The sequence below is a fragment of the Dichomitus squalens genome (genome assembly GCF_000275845.1).
Source record: "Dichomitus squalens LYAD-421 SS1 unplaced genomic scaffold DICSQscaffold_15, whole genome shotgun sequence".
Lineage (NCBI taxonomy): Eukaryota > Fungi > Basidiomycota > Agaricomycetes > Polyporales > Polyporaceae > Dichomitus > Dichomitus squalens.
The window spans coordinates 462,824-475,927 of record NW_006766897.1 but is presented as its reverse complement, the minus strand read 5'-3'; the positions used below and the strand labels follow the sequence as shown (position 1 = coordinate 475,927).

Sequence of the window (13,104 nt, the reverse complement as noted above, 5' to 3'; positions counted from 1 at the left end):
GTAGACATAAGCCCTCTTGCAGCTGAGTGTATGGCTAGAGGCGATATGAGAGAACCACGTAGAAGCAACATGTCCCTTGCACTGGATCTCTCTTCGGAGATAGAGTACGTGCTCAGCCGTCCATATGCGGACAACACGAGTGATCCACGCTAATGTTCACGAATTCGTCCGTTACATTTGACTACAAGGTTATCTACAACAAATACAGATAGTACGTAGTAGAAGCACTGGGGATAGCTCGTCTAGGGTGTTCGTAGTTTTTTGTTCGTCTGCATCACGGCATAGGCTTCGTGAACCATCGTCATCTCGTCTCGTCAACGTACACCGGATATCAAGCAACCAGATATCACAGGAAAGCAGGGGTAAAAGCGCGCAAACGGGGGTAACCGTAAACCGGGACTACCAGGCAGTCCTCCACGTAGCATGTTCATGTGCACATTGAAGCACCGCACGTCTCGACGTTGCACGCCGCACGTTGGCGCAGCGACAGCCTTGGGCCGGGGGGCGCGACTTCTTCACACCGAGCTCACCGAGCCGGGGATCTGAGTTATAGTCGGAGGCTGCCCCCCGACCCCGGGCTGGATTACTACAGAGTGGCCAGGGTGCTGCTGGATCACATACCCGGGAGTCATCTGCGGCTGCCCGCTGCCTGCGTACATGGGCGCGCCCGCGGGGTACGCGTACGGTTGCTGGTACATGCCGTTCATCGGGTACTGGCCTTCGGGGAAGCCCGGCCACTGTCCGAACCAGGGGAGCTCGATGATCGGCTCTGCCCAGGCGAACGGACGGCCGAGCGCCTTGGCGCGCGTGGTGAGTGAGATTAGGATCCAGAGGAAAATTACATCTAGAAGAAAGCAGCCGGGTCGGCAGTTAGTTGTGCATCGAACGGCAAGCCAAGCCCCCGTATGGAAGACGAACAGAGGCAGAAGATCATCCACGAGAAGGCCTGTACGACGCGCATCTCGTAGCACCAGCTTCTCTCCGAGACTGCAAATGTGTCAGCAAGGTCAATCATTCTCAGCGAGGGCATACTCACGCGTCCCGGAGTTCGTCGGGATAGTCTGGCTCGTGAGGGAGTCACACTGAGTGTTGCCAATGATGTCACTATGAACAAACAACGGTGAGAGTCAGTTCGTATTAGCGAAATAGCGGACAGTCTCACGTGGTCCATGCTGCCATGGCTGCAAAGCGATATCTTAGCTGTGACGCTGGGTGATCACGGAGCGGGAGGACTCACCGAGCCAAAGCACTCCAAGAATAAACAGGAAGAACGCCTCCGTTCTCGGGGTGGACCATTGTAATCTTGTGGACACAACATGAGCAAGTGGAGAGAAAACAAAGCGCAGCTACGCACCCAATCAGTAGTAGTAGTATGGTCAAGGCTGGGACGATTATGGCAAAAATGGAGTAGTCGTCTGTACAACAGTCACATGAACCGCCAGGTGGAGAACGACGATGATACAAGGCACGCACGGCGGACGTTAGGCAAGAAGATGCTTGCCCAGTATGCTGTGATACCGAGAACGGTGGCGCTGAGGAGCAGGAGAACAACTGGCGTGGGCGGAGGTCGCGATCAGGCTTCACGAGGAGCATGGCGAGGCACAGTCGATAACACTCACTGTTGCCGTAGAGGCGCATGGATCTGAAGAGCTGGGTCATCCTGGAGGCAGGGGAGGTCAAACTCGTCGGTAGATGCGAAGAGGAGGTGAAACGATGTTTACCTCGAGAGCTGAACCAAGAGAATATAGCGTTCGTCAGGGTTTCAGGTATCGCGGTAAGACGTAAAGGCGGGAGAGATATGGGGCGGGTCGTTAGAGCGAACGCAGGGGGTCGCAGCCCGGGCAGAGGGGAGGCTCGGGGAGGAACGTTGGAACGTGGAATGACGTCTGCCGTACAAGATCAACACGCCCTGCCCTGCCCTGGCCTCGGTAGCCGCGACTCGGGACTCGGCGCGTCTCTCCAAAGTTCAATGTCTCACGTCACATGACCGAGCGCGTGTTCGCGTTTGACGGGAGCGCCATCAGCACCCCGCCTCGTGCCCTCATCGCCCGACTCCACCACAAGGCTCAACGTACTTGCAGCCTTGGCACCTCGCACGCGCACACGCTGACTTTTACACTTCAATACACCCTTTGATACACCCAGGCTACTTCTAATGGTACACACAAAGGAGCGACGTGCTACCCTAAGCAAAATAATACATCACAAATAATCCGGCCCAATGCGACAGCAGATAGAGCCGTCGTGTCTATGTATGATGGTGATGACAATGTCGTGCATAATAATCATACCCGCCCCGCAACGACGCCTCGGGGCCCGTCACCGCCGGGATGACAGGCCGAAGAACTTGCTGTCGCGGGCGGGGGCAGGCGCTCGTGTCTCCCGCGTATGCGCCTCCTCGGGCGACTTGTGCGGCATCCAGTACACGTACGTCGGCACCTCGTTCCGCGTCGGCGACGCGCCTCGTGTCGCCAGCCGCCGCGACTCGCCCGGGTTCGTGCGTCTCGAGTCCTCCCGACGCACATCGGGCCGTCTCGACGAGTCGTTCGTCCGACGCGTGTCGTCCCGCCGGAGATCCGGGCGGCCGCGGGAATCCGCCGTCCGCCACGAGTCGTCGCGGTTCAGCGGCGTGCGAGAGTCCGTCGTCCGCCCCGAGTCGCCTCGGTTCAGCGGACGGCGGGAGTCGTTCGTCCGCTGCGAGTCGTCGCGGTTCAGCGGGCGGCGAGAGTCGTTCGTCCTGTAAGAGTCGTCACGCAGGAGAGCGCGCTGGGACTCGTTCCGTCGGACATCAGCCGGGCGCGATTGGGAGCGCGCTTTGGGCTTCTCCTTCTCGGTCATCGTCGGACGCCGAGACTGCGAGCGCGAGCGGTGGGTAACTGGCGCGGGAAGCTTGCCCACAGGTTTACCGGTCCGACCGAACCAGGAGATCATCGTCACAGGAAGAACCCAAACGTGCTTCGAGCCCGCGCGGTGTTGCCGCACGGCGAGCACCAATAATAGTACAAGGAATGCGAAAACTTCGCGATGGTCTGTCAGTGCATGAAGGCAATTTGATAGGGCGAGGGGCAACTTACTGAGAATCATGTTGAAGAAGGAAAAGGCCTCGAGAACATGGTACTGAGCGTGATAGGTCTCAGAGTTGACTGAAACAGGGACAGATCAGATGCCAAAATCCGGTCGGTGAAAAGATCGAGTACTCACACCCAGGGATGTCGATGGGCTCAGCGTTGGCGTCAGACGAGGAAAAGCATTCCACGTCAGCCATCTCCGAGTCGGAGTTAGCGACGAATGCCCCCAGCGCTGTAGATGGATATCACAATGAAAAGAGTGTAAGAATATCCATGGGAAGATGAAACACGCACCTAGCCAGAGAGTTCCAGCCAGAAGAAGACATCCGAGCTCAACCCTGGTGGATATAGGGTTCCTTTCCTTCCACAACCCAAAGGCCAGCCTTATGTCCGCCATGAGTACCCATCCATCCATCTGTCCTGTTCGAAAGATATACGTACAGAGCGATGATGATAACCATAGTTGTGCAGGAGACGAAGATGGCGAACGGCACGAAACGAGCTGAGAAAGCATCAGTATTCTTGCCGCAACAGAGGAGGGACGGGAGGGTACTCACTAAGGTCCGAAGACTGGAGGATGCTCTGGAAGTGCGCCGCAATGGCCAAGCACACGATCGTCCATACCAGGACCGCCACTACCGAAGGCCACAGACCGTTAGCGATGCGCATGACACTGCGGTAGACACTGCGCTGCACTTACCATACACGCACACCCGGACGATATTGAACACGGGGGGCATGCGGGGCAGACAAAAGAGAGAAGCAAAGAGAGGTCGCTTGGTTGAAGAAGTGTTGTTGTTGGAACGTGAGCGGGACTGGGCCCTCGGCCTGCTCTGCGCCCTGGTATTTGAAGGAGACATCACGCGATGCTGCAGGGAGGCTCGACCAAAAGCGACAACAGAGGTGAAGCGGCGATAGGCGCAAAGGGGCAAGCGAGCCGAATGAAGTGCGAAATGAGGCTATGAATGAAAACGAGGCCTCGGGATGGCGGCGCTGCGTGACCTCTGCAGAATCAATCGGTGCAAGCGTAGCAAAGCGAGAAAACGTGGCCGTGTGTCGGACCGTGCTCTAAACTCGTTTCGTGATCGTGGCCGATATCCTGTCGTGTCCGTGCGAGTCGTGCCCGTCGAAAGGACCGGTTCCGCTGCAGGAAGCGCAGAAAGCGGTCTAGCGAACGAGCAGGAGCCTGGTGTGGTCGGGAGACGAGGGAAAGCGACCAGGAGGAGGCTCGGAGAAAGGCACGGGAGTGAGAGCCCCGCTGCTTAAGGCGGCCAAATTTTCCATTGTTTGTGTGCGAGTTGGTCCCCAAAGCGAAGGTGCAAAGGCATGGTGCTGATGGGAGCCCGACGACACGAGGCAGCAACTCCAAAGTCAAAATCGGGCAGTTGCATCTAAGGTGCCCATCCCATCCGGCTATCCCATCACCGCACGATCTCAGGTCCAGATCCATCGGCCCGGCCACCTCAGTCAAACCTCGTCCAACCCCCGGAGCCTATTCGTAAGCCGCCCTCTCCTCCTCCGTTTACCCGCCTCTTATCCGGATAAGCATGCTACTTATACATTGACTCGTCTGACTGTATCTTCCACGGCAACATTCGCAAGCCGACATATGACTTCCGTGTTCCGTTCCTCCACTGTCATTATGTTCGCTCATCTCCGCGAAAACTCTCGCACCATCACTTATGCTTCCGCCCGCAGCGACTCCCCAATTTTCTCGTACGCAGCAAGACATTCGGGATTCCGCAGGGTGGCCGGATTGACGCTGCTCACCGGGGCACCGTTGATGATCTGCTCGATATCTGCTCAGCATCCACGTTCTCTCTCCGTTGCAGCTCAACAGTGCCCGAAGGCAGACCGTGGTCGGATCACCCGCGACCGGGGAAAGAGGGATACGGAGACACGTTACCTTTTTCACAGGCACCTCCACGCGCTTCATGTTCACCGTGTATGGAATGTCCTCGACCTGGATGATCTGCACACCCGTCAAGAAGACCGCAACATGAGCCAACAGCGTTGCAGCGCTTCGCCCTCGCGCGCTTCGCGAAGCCCGCGGCTGAGGGTCCAGCGAGACGCGGGAGGAACTGCGAAGGAGAGAAGAAACCTTATTGTGCTCACCCGTGCTGGAACGTGCCGCGCGCTTCGCCTCGCCCGCACCTCTGACTTGATCCTGTTCTCGAGCTCTGCAGTCAAGACTTGTCCCTCAAGCAACTTGACGAACAGAATGACGCGCTCGTCCGTCCCGCTCGCGATGCTCTGGCCGACGACGAGGCAGTCGACAATGGTGTGGCCCGCATGTGTTGCGGCGGGCGAGAAGCAGTGCTCTATCACGTCGTATATCTCAGCTGACCCAAAACGGACGCCCCCCGGATTCCTGATGGGCGCGGTACGGTGTGAGCTGAGCGCGCAGACGGATAGAAGCGAGCATATCCGGATACGTACAAGACGCCGTCGCTACGCCCCAGCATTACGAGGCCACCGCCATTGCCTGCCCGCGAGCGCGTGATAACGATGTGGTCGCCGTGGACTAAGCATCATGGGCGAAAGGCACGCAAGGCACGGTGCGCGACCCCGATGGCCACGTCAGTCAACTGCAAGGATGCGCCTTCGAGGATTGCGCCAAGACAACTCACACCAAACGTTCTTGAACTCGGAGAAGTACGCGTCCTGGTATCTCTTCGCCGCTGACTCGACGGCTTCTAGGGTACCGTACCCTGGGAGCGGCCAGAATCCGGCCGGCATACAAGGGAACGGTTTGAGGCAGATGAGCTCGCCCCCTTCGTCTGGGCCCGCCACGGTGCCTGTAGGGGTGAAGGCTTCGATAGCCATTCCTAGAAGTCTGCATTGGATCTCCCCTCGGAACACCGGCAGCGCACTGCACATTCCCGCGAAGAGCGAGCATATGTCCGTCCCACCTACGGAACAACAGAACGGACCAATCGATCAATTGCAATCTACGAAGAGGGCGTGCCACAATTCAACTGCGGACGTACCGGTTATCGAGCCCAGCAGAACATTCCTGCTAATGTGCTCGTAGACGAAGTCGAACAAGTGTGGCGCGAGCGGAGAGCCCGTGGAGTATATATGCCGCAAAGTCGTCAAGTTGTGGCGTCCAGCAGGTTTGTAGACTTTCTGCGGCGTGAAATGAGATCAGCAGGGCGTAAGGTCCAATAGAGCATGCTTTAGGGTTTGGGGTGTGAGTCTCAGAGAATCCTATAATAGACATACCGCCAGCTGATCGATGTACTTCGCACTGGTTCCGAAGATCGTTATGCCCAGCTCGTCCACGAGGTGCCAAAGATGCGCCGGGTCATATAGTGGACTTCCGTCATAGAGCACGAGCGTGCAGCCCACACTCAACCCGGCTATGAGGAAGTTCCACATCATCCATCCCCTAGAACGTAGAGTAAGTCAGCCGAGGTGTCCACATGCAATCAATGCCCTCGCTAACGTCGTCGTGTAGTAGAAGAACACATCACGAGGTTGCAAATCCGCGCAAATGACGAACTCCTTCTTGGCTTGAATAAGCATTCCGCCAGCACGGTGGACGATCGGTCTATGCAGCGATTCAAATCAGTCAGCAAGCGTCCATCCTTATCGGTGTAGCGTTAACCTTACTTCGGTCTTCCTTCACGTGGACAAGGATGAATGTGAACAATCGGAGACCGGGCTGCTCGAAGCGGGCCCTGGACTCAGAGCACGTAACCGCTACGCACCTGTGGTCCCGGAACTAAACAGAATCCACAGCGGCCAATTGAAATCAAGCCGTTTCCATAGAATCTCGCCATCGGCATCCCGCCCAAGCTTCTTATCTCGACCCACGGCGACCAATTCATTCCAATCCTTCCAGCCGGCATCCCAGTCTCCACGACTGGTGACGTCGAACGGATGGCGGACGACAACGACCTCGGGATGCAGGGAAGATCTCTCCGCGAGATCGACCAATAGCGCCCTGAGCTTCGGAAGATGCGGGTGCACCTTCGCGTTGTAGCTGTCGGGAGCGGTCAACCAACGTGCGATGGCTTTTCGTGCATTGGGACGTACACGACAGCGTCCACCGAGATGATCAGGCGGGGCTGCACTTGTTCGAACCTGGTCTATCCGTGAGCACGACCACATGCGATCAGGACCACCACGGACCTCTCGAAGACACCTTCAGGTCCGAAGTCGGCCGCGGCGCTGACCCAAATGCATCCTGCACAGCGTCACAGCGTATGCAGTGAGCACCACCGGTTGGCAGCGGGATTGGTGGGACATACCGATTGCGGCGCAAGCCAGGCAGGCAGCCACATTCTCCTACGGGAAACAGCGGATATCAGCGATGATTCGAAGTGCTCGGGGCCCACACGGATGCCCGCGCGTCGAAGCATTATGAGATGGTTCAGGGGCGCGGACAAAGCGGTTCCTGAGCAATCTGGGCTGTCGTAGCACACCGGAAGCTGTTACAATTGGAGAAGGATTCCCGCACGATGGGGAGGACGAGGACGGAGACGGAGACGGAGACGTACAATGCAGTTGGAAGAGTATGACGCTATGCGATCGCCAGGTTGGAGGCCGCGTGCGAGGAAGGCCGACACCAGATCGGCGACGACCGCATACAGTTCGGCATAGCTGACGCGTCGGAGTTCGGGATGGGGATGGTTAAGCTCGGGTTCGACTGGGTCAGAGACACAAGCGTCATCAGGATCCAGGAGCAGTGACGGCGCAGTCAAACGTTGCATCTCAGCACCGCACTGTGGACGAACGTGTGTAGAGCCGTAACCGGAAACGAGAACATACTGGCTTGGACGAGGGCGGTCTTCTCCGGAGAGCGGCATTGGAGCATGTTCTCAGCCCAGTTCACTCGGGCCTCTTGGAACCATGCTGGATTGGCCGGTGGCTGCGCGGCGGTGTCGACTACGTGTGTGCCCTTGTGTCCGACGACCTCGGTTGCGTCCCAGACGGCGCTCCAGAACTTGTCGATGTTCTCGACGGACCACTTGTACAGGTCGTAGTAGCTGGACAGTGCTAGGGAGTGCTCGGCGTTAATACGGTTCAGGAACCGGAACGTAGCAGACGTTTCGGGTGAAGTGGGGGTCCACAAAGCTTGGTCTTCCCCGGACATTTCGCCGGAGGTTGATCAAGTGATAGAGCAGCCTGCGGATATTGCTAGATACGGCGACGGATGGCTGAGAACACGAGTCTTGCAGGGTGGCGATGACGAGAGCTTCGATTCAAAGACGAGCGTAGATGGGCTCGGCGGAGATGAGAACCGGGGTTGTGTGGGTAAGAGAGGAATGCGATACCTGCCAAGGACGGTAGCTTGTATTTGCAGATACCCAAGAGCAGCAACGCAGACGAGCCAAGCCGCGGAACGAGTTTCGGTCGCAGCGGCTACCTGTACGCCAAGTGGCGCCTCGCCCCATTCTGGGAAGACCCTCACCGTCGGCGTTGCCCGATGCGAGCGTCGCGGCGGCACTCCGCGACCCTGGGCTTGTCCGAGGCGCCTCAGATAAGCTTTCCAGCCAATCAGCGCTCGGGGTCTCGCGGTCGGACATTACATCTCCAATCATCTTTTTCAGTCAGCACAGATAAGACCATCTGGGGGCGTCTCGCCGCGAAAAATGCATGTCTGGCTCGTCGCAGAAGTATCGCCCCCAATGACATGACATGAAGAATAGACATAGATCGACGCGTTGAACGAACGATGCGCCGGGAAATCGCCCCAATGCAGCGGAAATGCTGAGATCGACCGAGCGTTACGCAGTTGATCGAGAAGCAGGCCGAGCAAGCGGACAACCCAAGTCGGCACGAACGTGCGAGCGCGTCGGCGTCTACTCGCATATATTCACAGTGGCTGAGACTGACTCCTCGGACTCATCTCTCCCTTCCTGGAGCTGAACTTTCACGTTTGCCCCGCACTGCCCATCGACCCTCGCCAGACCGTGGCACGATCCCTCAAACTCGGAAGCTTACTTGCTGCTGTATTTGTCATAAAGGCTTCTCCCGAACCGTACATAAAGCCTCAGCTTGTGTTTGCGCATCCGCACTACCGCCCCCACATCCGCTCAACCTCCTCCACTTGTGTCTCTTGCTCGCTACCGACTTCCTTCTCTAACCTCGACCACCATGGACCGCTTCCTCGCACCACAGTCCCCCGAAGCCCAAGCGCACACCTATCTCACGTACGTTACCTTCCTTTGTGGCGGGTTCGCATGTGTAACCAAAGTCTCGACCTCACGCTCCACCGTTCTCTAGTGAAAACTGGTTTTCGTGGGATCAGGATCATCCTTCTCTCGACGAGACGCTCACGTCTGGTTGTGCTACCTACCAGGCGTTCCAGAGGTTTTTGAACGGGGCTGACCTCTACCTCGTGCCACAAAACCGCAGTGACCTCGAGAGCGTTTTGTGAGTACATGCACGCCTTACATCACCGACGCCAAATCTGACTCAATCACAGGCGGAGGTACGCATATGATGCCATCCACAACACAATCGCGAAATCGCGTTCGCAGCTTGAACGTGGTGGTTACAGTCGGGTTAGTGTCAGACTTCTTGTGCTGAGTGTGGGGCTGTCCTAACGGTCGTCGCCTATACCAGATGTGCCACCTCGTCGAGGAGTCGATCCGCAAGGTATTGAACGAGAATGACAACGCCGCGACGCTCCTCGACCTTCACCGTCCACGCCACGAATCGAGGATGAACGATTTCAGTGCCTCTGGGCGGTCTATCAGGATCAAGTAGAGGTCGAGCTCGCCGCCGATCGTCGCCTTGTTTCCTGGGTTATCCGCATCGTCGCCTGTCCGTCTTATGTATTTGTCGTGCACCTGTAACACCAGCAACATTGTCGAGAGCAGTTGAACAGTAAAATACTCGCCGAGTACGTGTAATATGTGTACCTATAGTAAAGCGTATTCCCTGCGAAGAATAAGATTTGTTCGCACGTCAGCATACACAAGTGGTGGAAGCTTGGGCGATAGATTACGTTGGATCACATGCGGTGGGTTGAGGAAGCAAGCGCAGGAGCAAGGGCGAACACTTCATAGGATGGACAGCGTGGGCGTGCCGGCGAAACGCGTGACCGTGATACTGAGACGCATCGAGAGAAGGGAAGACGTGTGACCGCTTTTGTCGGGAGCGCTGGCGGGAGATGGGCGCCTGCGCTCAGATGGCGACGAACGTGCGCCGTCGAATAACCGTCTTCGTCTGCTTCTCCCTGCCAGCCATGTACTCCTACGTCTAGATATACCATACTAGTCTTTCACACCGCTAGAGCTCGAGATAATCGCCTTTTTGTCGTCCAACTTGCTTTCACTCCACCAACATGCTCGAGTTCAAGGCCACGCTCGTCCTGCTCCTCTGTCTCGTACCCCGGAGTCTGAGCATATCCAGCCAGGTACCGCTGGCGGCGCAACCATGGGATGCGGATGATTACGCAAGTATGTGCGGAGGTATTCTAGTCTCATGGTTGGTCGTCTGACTGTGGTCTGCGCGTTCTAGAGCCCCGCCGGAAACTGCAAGGACGATTCCTGCATATCACGGACATGCACCCCGACCCACACTATCGCGTGGGTGCATCGGAGAAGAAAGCTTGTCACCGCGGCAAGCCCAAGAAGGGCAAGCGGGCAGCAGGTTACTACGGCCTGTCTTACAGGCAAGTTCGCAAGTCCACACTGGAAAATATGGGGCAGGGATGTTCACCGGCTGCAGTGATTGCGACGCCCCGCTCTCCTTGACGAACCACACGCTCGACTTCCTGGGCCGAGAATGGGCGGATGATATAGACTTTGTGATATGTAATTCACTCCGTTTGGGCTTTCCTCCGGCTTGTGCTTCGAGACTCATGGGTTGCGTAGGGACTGGCGATAGTGCGAGGTACGCGAACTGGACACGATTGTGAATGGGCTGTCAGGACCAACGGACGGGACGCTTGCACTATATGCCAGGCATGACAACGACCGTAAACACCCCCGGACGACGTCGGAGATATACGGTCTCAATCGAGCCATGGCGAAGAAGATGGAAGAGGTCTTTGCGCGGAAGGGTATTCCCGTGGTGCCCACCATAGGTGCGTCGCGTTCTCCGTAGAAAGTCACTCCATTAACCGCAACTCTATTCGTCGATGTTCTCTCACAGGTAATAATGACGTCTGGCGTATGTAGCTCTGGTTCACTTTGTAGACCGATACTGACGGTCGGGGTTTACACAGCGCATGTAGGTGCTTCTTATCTCGAACTTCCGATCGTGTGGCTAAATGCAGTGTCCAGAACATCATGATGCCAGGTGCGTACACTGCATAGTTTCATAAAACACTCACGAAGTGCAAGGATGCACAGGTCCAAACGGCATAACATCCGAATTCTCTTCGTATGTCTATCCAGCTGACTCGACAGAAGTAATTCATTCTCACTTTGGCTGAATGCCAGTATCTGGCGGGCCTTCGTTCCCTTTCCTGCATATCAGGTGTTTCAGCGTGGGGGCTACTTCTCTGTGGAAGTGGTTCCCAGCTCTGTGGCCGTCATCAGCTTGAACACGATGTACTTCTATGATTCAAACGCAGGTACGATTTCCCCGCATTCTAGGCCGCTACACCATATTTTGACTAGTTACCATGGCAACTGAACAGCTGTGGGAGGCTGTGAGCATTCCGAACCACAAGACCCCGGGAACCTCCACTTTGATTGGTTAGACGTTCAGCTGGAGACGTTCCGAAGCAGGAAGATGCAGGTCCGACTTCCAGCCGTGTCCGATTGGCTGGCCACATAATTGACGAAATCCGTAGGTTTGGTTGACGGGACATGTCCCTCCGTCGCCTCGAAACTACTTTCCGGAATGCGTTAGTGGAATGCCATTGACGACTCGTCGAATCAAAAGCGATACTGACCTTCCACTAGTACGTCCGATATGTCGAACTTTCGTTGAGGTACCAAGATACCATTCTAGGGCACCTTTACGGTGTGAGTTATCTCTAGTTTCGCTGTCTAGCCATCATTCATTTGGAATCGGTGCCGAGGGCAGCATATGAACATGGATCATGTAAGTGCGGCGCGACCTCCTCCGGACGATATTCTATTCTAAGACCAATTCAGTTCTTCCTACTGGACGCCAACCAGCTCTCTCGGCCTCGCAACATGTCATCGACGTTCGACAACGGAATCTCGACCCTCAAGCAGAAGAAGAAGGAACTGTACAAGACGCTGATGCAGGAATTCTCTGACCTTCCCAAATACGAGAACCTCGACCATGACAACTATGGTGTCGTTAACGTCGCCCCGCCGGTGGTCCCGACGTACCTGCCTTCTTTCCGCATATTCACCTACAACACCACGGGAGAGCCCTACGAGCCTGGGCATCTCGGCGAGGACGAGCAACCAGGGCGGACACCGCGATCCATGAAGGATGTCGCAGGCCCGCTTTGTGCCGACGAAGCGTACGAGAACACTTGGCGATGCAAACTTACGCAACCGTGGCACTCGAGCCCCAGGTCACCCTCTCGGAGGAACACATTGTGGACGCCTCTTGGCTATGCACAGGTATGATCAGATTCGGGCGTCATCTTCAGGCACGAATTTGACCATCACGCCGTGTGATTCATTGCAATTCATTGCAGTACTATCTGCCGAACCTCGACGGGGCCGATGAGGAGCACCGCCCGAAATTCAAGCTGGAATATCTGACACTCCCGGCGAGCACTCTGCACCCGCCTCCGGACGATGCACCCGAGTCGGAGAATGAGACCGCAATGGGGCGGAAATTCGACTGGCCTATTCCAAAGCGCCACTTGCCCCGTTCGCTCCGGAATAGCACGACAACAAAATCGAAAAAATTCGCGCCGTACACGTTGGACGACCTGACGATTCCGTCTTGGACCGGGCTTGCGAAAAGGCTGGGGAGGAACAAGGGAAAGCTGCGCCAGCGGTTTAAGGAGTTCATGTACATGGGCGGCGAGCCGGCTTAGGATGAGAAACGCGTTATGTACTAGCGGTGCGACAGATGGATAGATGGATTTATGATCAGTTGATGAGACCTCGTTCCTGCGGCGGATCAGAGCGATGTGAGC

The 13,104-nt window shown here is 56.5% G+C and overlaps 4 protein-coding genes across 4 annotated transcripts; 2 read left to right on the top strand and 2 right to left on the bottom strand.

Moving 5' to 3' along the window:
- Positions 1-515: 515 nt before the first annotated feature.
- On the bottom strand, positions 516-1,659 carry DICSQDRAFT_60990 (uncharacterized protein; the record flags this gene model as incomplete). Its single annotated transcript, XM_007366029.1, has 8 exons — positions 516-844; positions 919-987; positions 1,037-1,104; positions 1,163-1,181; positions 1,238-1,302; positions 1,355-1,415; positions 1,474-1,551; positions 1,620-1,659. The coding sequence occupies 8 exons, from the start codon at positions 1,657-1,659 to the stop codon at positions 516-518; spliced, it is 729 nt and encodes a 242-aa protein (XP_007366091.1).
- On the bottom strand, positions 1,614-8,398 carry DICSQDRAFT_86811 (acetoacetate-CoA ligase). The gene is made up of 22 exons (XM_007366028.1): positions 7,845-8,398; positions 7,574-7,722; positions 7,325-7,361; positions 7,206-7,260; positions 7,110-7,157; positions 6,782-7,056; positions 6,684-6,693; positions 6,517-6,621; positions 6,294-6,459; positions 6,059-6,197; positions 5,699-5,980; positions 5,508-5,592; positions 5,184-5,439; positions 4,975-5,040; positions 3,769-4,856; positions 3,626-3,703; positions 3,510-3,570; positions 3,363-3,451; positions 3,202-3,300; positions 3,075-3,143; positions 2,408-3,017; positions 1,614-1,681 (listed from the first exon to the last, which is right to left on the bottom strand). The coding sequence occupies exons 1-15, from the start codon at positions 8,167-8,169 to the stop codon at positions 4,749-4,751; spliced, it is 2,106 nt and encodes a 701-aa protein (XP_007366090.1). The 5' UTR covers positions 8,170-8,398; the 3' UTR covers positions 1,614-1,681; positions 2,408-3,017; positions 3,075-3,143; positions 3,202-3,300; positions 3,363-3,451; positions 3,510-3,570; positions 3,626-3,703; positions 3,769-4,748.
- Positions 8,399-9,108: 710 nt separating this feature from the next.
- Positions 9,109-9,802, top strand: DICSQDRAFT_161686 (uncharacterized protein). The gene is made up of 4 exons (XM_007366027.1): positions 9,109-9,229; positions 9,303-9,452; positions 9,505-9,583; positions 9,645-9,802. Exons 1-4 carry the CDS (start codon positions 9,174-9,176, stop codon positions 9,786-9,788), a joined length of 429 nt encoding a protein of 142 aa, XP_007366089.1. The 5' UTR covers positions 9,109-9,173; the 3' UTR covers positions 9,789-9,802.
- Positions 9,803-13,039, top strand: DICSQDRAFT_155339 (uncharacterized protein). The gene is made up of 15 exons (XM_007366026.1): positions 9,803-10,483; positions 10,545-10,710; positions 10,755-10,840; positions 10,901-10,914; positions 10,986-11,112; positions 11,181-11,202; positions 11,305-11,327; positions 11,381-11,411; positions 11,471-11,604; positions 11,671-11,771; positions 11,827-11,880; positions 11,939-12,001; positions 12,063-12,078; positions 12,132-12,577; positions 12,655-13,039. Exons 1-15 carry the CDS (start codon positions 10,369-10,371, stop codon positions 13,000-13,002), a joined length of 1,746 nt encoding a protein of 581 aa, XP_007366088.1. The 5' UTR covers positions 9,803-10,368; the 3' UTR covers positions 13,003-13,039.
- The last annotated feature ends 65 nt before the right edge of the window (positions 13,040-13,104 follow it).

Excerpts from the sequence above, each read along its gene's own strand:
- DICSQDRAFT_86811 (XM_007366028.1), bottom strand. The coding sequence starts at position 8,169 with ATGTCCGGGGAAGACCAAGCTTTGTGGACCCCCACTTCACCCGAAACG. Across the intron at positions 6,198-6,293 it reads AGTACATCGATCAGCTGGCG|AAAGTCTACAAACCTGCTGG; the intron begins GTATGTCTATTA and ends TTCACGCCGCAG. Across the intron at positions 5,593-5,698 it reads CGAGTTCAAGAACGTTTGGT|TCCACGGCGACCACATCGTT; the intron begins GTGAGTTGTCTT and ends CATGATGCTTAG.
- DICSQDRAFT_161686 (XM_007366027.1), top strand. The coding sequence starts at position 9,174 with ATGGACCGCTTCCTCGCACCACAGTCCCCCGAAGCCCAAGCGCACACC. Across the intron at positions 9,453-9,504 it reads AGTGACCTCGAGAGCGTTTT|GCGGAGGTACGCATATGATG; the intron begins GTGAGTACATGC and ends ACTCAATCACAG. Across the intron at positions 9,584-9,644 it reads AACGTGGTGGTTACAGTCGG|ATGTGCCACCTCGTCGAGGA; the intron begins GTTAGTGTCAGA and ends CGCCTATACCAG.
- DICSQDRAFT_155339 (XM_007366026.1), top strand. The coding sequence starts at position 10,369 with ATGCTCGAGTTCAAGGCCACGCTCGTCCTGCTCCTCTGTCTCGTACCC. Across the intron at positions 10,484-10,544 it reads GGATGCGGATGATTACGCAA|AGCCCCGCCGGAAACTGCAA; the intron begins GTATGTGCGGAG and ends TGCGCGTTCTAG. Across the intron at positions 11,772-11,826 it reads TCCGAAGCAGGAAGATGCAG|GTTTGGTTGACGGGACATGT; the intron begins GTCCGACTTCCA and ends CGAAATCCGTAG.